General features: G+C 43.6%; 1 protein-coding gene across 5 annotated transcripts in view; it reads right to left on the bottom strand.

Annotated features, from left to right (window-relative positions):
* NSUN4 (NOP2/Sun domain family, member 4) overlaps window positions 1-8831 on the bottom strand; it is a 25712-nt gene that overhangs the window by 8632 nt on the left and 8249 nt on the right. For all 5 annotated transcript variants that reach the window (XM_005866020.2, XM_005866017.2, XM_005866019.2 and 2 more), the window contains 2 exons: window positions 5796-5950; window positions 2973-3133 (listed from right to left, as the gene is read on the bottom strand). In XM_005866020.2, coding sequence (XP_005866082.1) covers window positions 2973-3133; window positions 5796-5950 — 316 coding nt within the window. The remainder of the gene's footprint in view (window positions 1-2972; window positions 3134-5795; window positions 5951-8831) is intronic.

Genomic DNA, 8831 nt, shown 5'->3' on the forward strand with positions numbered 1-8831 from the left:
AGGGGGGGGGGGGGGGGGGGGGAAGGACACATATGTAATACCCTTTGTAATACTTATTATAATATTTTTTTAAAAAGAATAAAAAAAAAAAAAAAAGAAAAATGTTTAATTGTCCTATGTTTATATTTCAAAAAAGTAAAATCATCTAGGAAAAGATATGTTCATTTTTAACTAAACAGAAACTCCAAGTAAATTAATAATGACCCAGTGTTCAATACTTCGATGTTTTCCTAGGCTGCATGAATTGACACAATACATAGAGTCCCATATCTCAAGAACGATGAGAGGGCTGGCCTTCGCAGGAAAAAGCAACATTAAATAAGGATGCCCAGAGAAGGACCACTGGGATGTTTAGAAAACACATCACAGAAGAAAGTAATAATTCTGTTTCCAGCAATGTAGTGAACTAGATGTCCTGAAAACCCTGCAATACAAAACACCTAAAGACTGGATAAAATAGCCCTGGCAGTTTTTCTCAGTGGTTAGAGCGTCGGCCCTCAGACTGAGGATCACAGGTTTGATTCCCAGTCAAGGGCACGTACCTCAGTTGCAGGAGACAACCAATTGACGTGTCTCTCTCACATCAATGTTTCTCTCTCACTCTCTCCCCCTCCCTCCCCACTTCCTTCCACTCTCTCTAAAAATCAATGGAGAAAATATCCTCACGCCTCAGGTAAGGATTAAAAATAAAATTAGAGAAATCCTCAAAAATCAAAGAAAAAGTAGCATAGCCCCGGCTGGGTGGCTCAGTTGGTTGGAGTGTCGTCATGTATACCAAAAAGGTTGTGGGTTTGATTCCGGGTCAGGGCACATACCTAGGTTTCTGTTTCAATCCTGGTCAGAGCATGTACAGGAGGCAACCAATCGATGTTACTCTTTCACATCAATGTTTCTCTCTTCCTTCTTCTCTAAAATCAATAAACATATCCACAGGTGAGAGTTTAAAAATAAAAATAGTAGGCCCTAGCTGGTTTGGCTTAGTGGATAGAGCGTTGGCCTGCAGACTTAAGGGTCCCAGACTCAATTCCAGTCAAGGGCACATGCCCGGGTTTCGGGCTTGGTCCTCAGTGGGGGGCATGCAGGAGGCAGCCAATCAATGATTCTATCTCTCTCTCCCTCTCCCTTCCTCTCTGAAATCAATAAAAATATATTTTTTTTAAATGTAGGAGCACAGATCTAGGGAGGCATGCTGGAGCTGAAGCCAATGGCTTCTATCTTTTATCAAATCCCTAGTAACCAACACAAACACACCAAAAAACAGAACAAAAAACAAACAAACAAAAAACCCCAGAAAAAAGGGCACTGGGCCCATTTGAGGTAGGGAATTGGGATGGAAATCCATAACAAAGCCAAAATCCTCAAAGGGCTACACTGTCAATCAAAGAATAAACTAGAAAAAAAAATCAGCCCACAATGGACAAGAGAACTTGTCTGTTTTCGCTTAACTCTGGGCAAAAAAAAAAAAATCTCCCTGAGAATTTTTAATGACTAAGATAGAAGGTTCAAATCCAGAATGCCTGCATGATCCAGAAAATCCCACACAGAATAATTAATGGTCCTGGGTTAACAGATCCTCCAAACACCTGGGAAAAGGAAATGCAGGTTCCTTGCTAGAGGAATGCAAATCCTCTAATTAACTAGGGCTCTATAATTAACTTGGGAATGATCATCCTATCCTATATAATAAAGAGGTAATATGCAAATTAACCCTCATGCCCTCACAAGATGGCTGCCTATGACCAGGCCAGCAGGGGAGTTAGTGAGGGACGACCAAACGACTGAACAAGCAGGCTGCGTGGTGCAACCAGGCCGGCAGGGGGGTTAGTAAGGGATGACTAAACGACTGAACAGCAGGCTGCATGGGCCAACCAGGCCAGCAGGGGGGGGCAGTTGGGGCAACCAGGCTGGCAGAGGGGGACAGTGAGGGGTGACCAGGCAGGCAGGCAGGCAGGTGAGCAATTAGGAGCCAGCGGTCCAGGATTGTGAGAGGGATGTCCAACTGCCGGTTTAGGCCCGACAGTCAGACATCCCCTGAGGGGTCCTGGATTGGAGTGGGTGCAGGCTGCCCCAGGGGGACCCACCCCTCCTCTGTTCATGAATTTTGTGCACTGAGCCTCTAGTGGAAATATAAAAGAAAAAACAAAATCATAATCACTTTACCAGAATAACCACTGTTAACATTTTATTTGTTTCTAATCTTTTTAGATTGCATAAAATTGGAGATTAGAGGGGTGATAGGCCAGCATGCAGAGGCAGTGAGGGGTGATCAGGCCAGCGGGGGGGTCAGGGGGGTCAGGGGGGCAGTTAGAGGTGACCAGGCAGGCATGCAAGTGATGAGGAACTAGCAGTCCAGGATTGTGAGAGGGATGTCCGACTGCCAGTTTAGGCCCGATCCCCAGGATCAGACTTAAACTGGCAGTCGGACATCCCCCAAGGGGTCCCAGATTGGACAGGGTGCAGGCTGGGCTGAGGGGACCCCCCCAACCCCCCCCCCCCGCACGAATTTCGTGCACCGGGCCTCTAGTAAGCTGATAATAAACAAAATCATGTTTTCTCAATCTTACTCAAGGCAGAATAGCTTGTTGCAAACCAGCCCTCAAGCTGGAACAACTAGAAATGCTTAACAAAATATTTAAAATACCTATCTGAAATCATTAGAGATCTACTAAGGAAGCAAGAAATTTAAGGGTTTCTGAGCAACCAAGTTAAAAAATAAAATAAGCCTAATATACTTTTTTTATACTCAGTCAGGTTCAAACTTGTTTTTGCTGCAGTCTCTAATGAAGATAGTAGCAGCCAGTCATGTAAGCTAAACTGACAATTCTGTAGATGATTGTTTTCTCCAAATCCCCATGGAGAGCTGACCTTATATGCTCAAATATGTAGGGCTCAATCCTACTGCCCAGGGCCTGGAGTCAGGATGAGGAGGCCAGATTTGGCTGGCTGAATATCCCAGGATAGGAATCACTCACCCGGTCATAGGTGTCCCCCTCCAGTTCTCCCCACTTCCTGCCATCCCATGAGGTGACTCGAACTCGACTTTTATCCCTAACATCTTGAGGTACATAGCTGTGAAGGACCTTATGAAGTCTGCCTGTTCGGGAAGTGGAGAGATCATTGGCAGCAAGATTGCCTGTAGGAACATAAATTTGAGGATTGTTTTTTTACTTCTGTAAAAAATGCCATTGGAATCTTGATAGGGATTGCACTGCATCTATAGATGGCTTTTGGTAGTACGGACATTTTATGCCTCTGGAAATAAAGGAACTTCAAAGGTCATGGCCCAACAAAACATCCCACAAGCAATGGTGCTAAAGTCAACAATAAAATAGGTTGTCGCTGGTGATTGTGGAGCCTCCATACCAGCCCTGGACTGCTTATATCCCAACTTCTCTCATGTAAGAGAGAAGTAAACTTTTCTTCATTAAGCTAGTTGAGTTTTCTATTGTATATGACCAACCCTAATCCTAATTGATTCACCATCTATCTTTCATTTTCCCTTTTGTAACAGACACAAGTTCAATAAATATTCCACTTTGCTCTTGGTTCTATAATAAGAAAAAGTATTAACTGCAAGCTTGCTGATAAATGGCAATTGATATCTGGCCTCAGAGTCAAGGAGAGAAATGGAGGTGGGAAGTGTGGTTAAGAACTAGAGAGTGAATGTATGGCAACCGAAGAAAACTAGACTTTGGGTGGTGAGCACACAATAGAGTATACAAATATGAAAGTATAATATACACTTAAAATCTATATACTGTAATGTTATTAACCAAGGTTACTGCAATAAATTTTATTGGGAAGGGGGAACTAGAGAGTGCATACCTTATCTAATGGGAATGGTCACTACCATAAAACAGTTTAGTATTCTCACAAGGAAATATGGTCCCAGTTTTTGAGGACATCAAGGAAGTAAAAATTGTATTCTCTGTTCAAGAGGAATTTGCAGTTGGATATGAACTGGAGAACAGAAAAGCTGAGTCCTATTCTGTTTCTACCTTCAACTTATATAAAAGGTTAAGTTATTAAATCTCTCAATGGCTCAATTTCCCCCTCCATAAAATATGAGGGCCTGACTAGGTAAACTCTAAGTTCCCTTCTGGCACTGAAATTCCTGTCTCCCTGAGATCAAGGAGTTGCTGGGATGAAGGTGAGTTGCTGGTAATTCAGCACACCGAAGAGCAACTCTCAAGTACGTCTCCTTGGCCCTTCTTGCTTCTCTTAGTTCAAGTTCTTCCTCTTCCAAGCAACCCTACTTGTTTCCATCCCTCTTCTGATGGATTTCCACATCACTCAGTAAGATCAGCACAGCTCAACACACAGGCTGGGCTCTCTGGCATTGACCTCATTATGCTATATCAACATCTTTTCTCCTTTCCCTCTGGACTTCCAGAAGGCTGAGATCAAATGTGGTGCCTCTCTAGAATCATCCATGGGGCCTGTCATGAGGCTGGAAGCTAATGCAAGCTGTATAAGTTGTCTGATGAGAACTGGAAAAGAAGGGTCCAGGCCCAACAAAAAGGTAGGGCATATTGCAAGACAAGCCTGCCTGAGCGCCAGGGTGAGTGTGAAAATCACAGCCCCCTTGTGGATATTTGTCAGGTCCTTAAGGAGAAAATACTGCCTATTTAAGGCAGGATGTAGGCCAGTGAATGGCTGAAGTGAACACTTACAGTTCACAAGGCCCAACCTAGGCTACACTACTAAAATGGTAAGACTTGGGCCTGTTCCCAAGGAGTTAATAATTCTGAAGAGTGAGAAGATGCATACCGGTAAAGCTCTGATGCAAGGCTAATAATGTGCTAACAGTTGCAAGGGTGATGCCCAGGATTGGGCACATAGGAGACAGAGCATCACTTCTCAACTGGCCAGTCGAGGTCATGAGGAAAGACTTCCAGGAGGTGGCACACTTGAGCTGAGGCTTGAAAGTTAAAAGGGATTGGGTAGGAGTATTCTAGAGAGAAAACATAACATGAACAAAGGGGGGAGGCTAATTTGGGCAACTGAGAGTAGTAGGATATGGCTGAAGCACATAAAACCTGGGGAAGAATAACATAAAGCTATAAAGCAGGGGTGGGGAACGTCCCACAGGCCCTATAAGGCCCGTGAAATCATTTGGTCTGGCCCCACTAAGGCATTAGAGGTGAGTAAATTAAATGTTTGCCCAAATATAGCAGGCTAATTTTTAAGGTGATAATTTTGTATGGCCCACCAATGATGTTATAAATATCTGAATGGCCCTTGGCATAAAAAAGGTTCTCCACCCCTGCTATAAAGGTTCACTGCAGCCAGATCTTATTGCTTTAGCTGGCAACTATCTTAGAGATGAAGTAAATAGGGGTGAAAGTATCATATGATAGACTGACTAGGGCAGTGGTTGGCAAACTCATTAGTCAACAGAGCCAAATATCAACAGTACGACGATTGAAATTTCTTTTGAGAGCCAAATTTTTTAAACTTAAACTATATAGGTAGGTACATTGTTATTAACTTAATTAGGGTACTCCTAAGGCTTAGGAAGAGGCACACTCAAGGGCATGTGGCTCACGAGCCGCAGTCTGCCGACCGCGGGACTAGGGCATTACTTTAATCTGCCTTCAGAGACCTTGCTCTGCTTGGCAATCTTCCTTGGCCAACTGATAGAGAAATAGAGGAAATAATCAACGACAGAAAAAATACACCAGCAAGCACTATCCCCCCTCTGACCTTAGGACCAAAGATATCATATTCAGTGTGCCCCTGACTGGGTGAAGTAGAGAGCTCTCGCTACCCAAGACACCAGCCCTCTGACTTACGGCAACAGCCAGTCTGAAGCAATGCTAGTGTCTTCCCCCCGGGGGCTGCACATAAGTCAAGCACCGTGTCGCCGGGCTGCAGGCCAAGGGCCAGGACAGGCAGCAAGGAGGCAGCATCCATCAGGTAGTAGTCCATGACACCTAGGCTGCCAAGCCTGGAAGAGAGAAGAGCACCTTATTGTCAAATTACAAGTCAGAAGATCCAATGGGAGTCAAGGTCACCAAGTCCATGTCCTCAGGGGTTATTAAGCTCTACTCAGCAACAACTCATTTCTCAGACCCACACTCACTTATTTACTCACTCACCCACTCATTTACACAGCAGCCAGAGTAATCCTTTTAAAACAGTTCAATCCACTCTAATCCAGCCCCACTAGCCATCTTTCTATTTGTTAATTAAGCCATGCCTGCTCCTGTCTCAGATTTTTTGTTGCTGTACCTTCTACCTGCAACACTCCCAAATATCCCTCATTTGTTTCCTCACTTCTTCAGATCTCTCCTCACAAGTTACTTCATCAAAAGGCACTGGTATTCCCTGACTACTCTATCTAAAAATAGAAATCACCTTCTAGCTCTCTATCTTGCATTATTTTTCTTTAAAACACTTACTATTCACTTTATATATACAGATGTGTGTATGTGTTTCCCCTCTATCCCTCCCTATTAGAATGAGGAAAGGAATTTTGCCTGCTTTGTTTATCATAAACTGAAACAGTGCCTGGCATATAGTAGGAACCCAGTTTTATTGGGTTACATATTGAGATACAAAGTACTTTTTACGCTCAGAGAAGAGTGCCATCACTTGTGCCTGTTGGAGTCCTGAGTTAGGCCTGATGAAGGCCCATTCCTTCATCAGGTAAAAAATATACAAAATAAAGAAAAAAGGATGGAAGGAGACTTGACTTGGGGTGACAAACACAATATACAGATGATGTATTACAGAAATTGTATACCTGAAATCTATGTAATTTTATTAACCAACGTCACCTCAATAAATTAATTAAAAAAAGAAAAGTAACCATAATACCAAAAAAAAAAGGGAGAGAAGCATTCCAAGCTGAATAAAAATGAAGACACAAAGGAACAGAAGCATGCAAACTCAGAGCTTTTTCAGAAGCAGTGATAATCTGATAATCTGGTATAATAGAAATACAAGGTGCATGACACTGAGATTGGAAAGCAGATGGAAGCCAGGTTGGAAAAGGTCTTAAACCCTTTGCTAACGAGTTTGGACTACAACTTGTAGGCAGATACCAAAAGCTTAAGGAAAAGTATGTGTCTGATCATCTAGATAGAGTTTTAGAAAGCTAGGTGGGCTAGAAAGAACAAATTAGAAATATTAGTGAAAAGGCTGTTACAAGAGTCCAAGTGAGAGCTGACAAGGCATGAAGAGAGGCAGCAATGGTGTGGGTACAAAGGGACAAAAGACAACAATCCAACAGTCACAGAAGGACTCCTCACTCCCACGCTAGTTGTCATAAGGTGGTACAGCCATTCCCCATTCCCCTGCCTGAGACACAGTTCAGCATGACAGCCACTGGAAACAGACTCAAGGACACAGAAACCTGGTCCTGGTGCCCTAACAGGAAGGCTCTGGGAGAAATATATGACAAGACATAAGACATAGGTAGCACCACTGAGAGTAAGCTACAACAGCTACAAATCCCCAGTCGTGAAATTGTGACACCTCCCGCATTCAGGCTCAAGCCAGAATGGGATTTTTAAAAAAATATTTTTAGTGATTCAGAGAGGAATCAATTGACAGAGGGAGAGAGATAGAAACATCGATGAGAGAGAATCACTGACTGGCTGCCTCCTGCATGCCCCCCACTGGGGATCAAGGCCACAACCCAGGCATATGACCTTGACCAGCATCAGACCTGGGATCCTTCAGTCCACAGGATGACGCTCTATCCACTGAGCCAAACTGGCTAGGGCTATGATGGGATATTTTAAGTCAAATCATGCTTGGACTGTCTGTGAAACTGTGTACCTCATGCCTCACAAAGGAGAATGAGAAGAAAATTGAAATATCTGAGAAAAGCATAGAATTGCTAACACACCAGCACTGGCCCACAAAACCCATTCTCCTCAAGTTCCTTCCTTTAGAAGCATCACTCCTTAACCTTTTTAGTTCACAGACAATTTTGAAAATCTGATAAAAGCTACAGTGGCTTTTCCAAAAAAAAGTACAACAACTTTTCAGACAATTTCAGGAGTTTCCTGGACTCCCTGAATACATCTTTGAACTCCAGAGAGGTTAAGATTCCCTTGATTTACAGAGAGCCCATTAAGACAAGAAGGAAAAAAATGCCAACTAAGTCATATAGTTGCTTCCCCAACTACTCTCAAGGTGTCCTCCCTGAGTGGCAGCAGAGCACCTGAGACAACTTAGGAAACTACACGGTTCTTATTTACTCCATGGTTCTGCCTAAAGCTAATGCCTCCAAATTGGTCTCCAAACCTACTCCAATCTATGCACTCACCACCACAGTGACTAAAATGATCTTCCTAAAGCCCTAGCCAGTTTGGCTCAGTGGATAGAGCATCAGCCTGTGGACCGAAGGGTCCTGGGTTCAATACCAGTCAAGGTTGCAGGCTCCTCCCTGGCCCGGGTCCGGGTGGGGCGCCTGGTGGGGCGCGTGCAGGAGGCAACCAATCCATGTGTTTCTCTCATATCGATGTTTCTCTCTGTCTTTTCCTCTCTCTTCCACCCGCTCTAAAAAAAATCAATGGAAAAATATCCTTGGGTGAGGATTAAAAAAGTAAAATAAACTGTCACTCTAAAATAATAATCTACACTAATAAAAGAGAAACATGGTAATTGGCGTACGACCGCTACCCTTCCCATTGGCTAATCAGGGAGATATGCAAATTAACTGACAGCCAAGATGGCGGCAGGCAGCCAGGCAGCTTGAAACTAACATGAGGCTTGCTTCCTTCAGTGACGGAGGAAACCAACGTTCCCCGCCTGCCTTGCAGGCCTCTGAGCCTGCAGTTTGAACATTGTAACAAACATAGAAGCTAAAAAAAAAA

This window comes from Myotis brandtii, unplaced genomic scaffold (assembly GCF_000412655.1).
Source record: "Myotis brandtii unplaced genomic scaffold, ASM41265v1 scaffold220, whole genome shotgun sequence".
NCBI classification, from domain to species: Eukaryota; Metazoa; Chordata; class Mammalia; order Chiroptera; family Vespertilionidae; genus Myotis; species Myotis brandtii.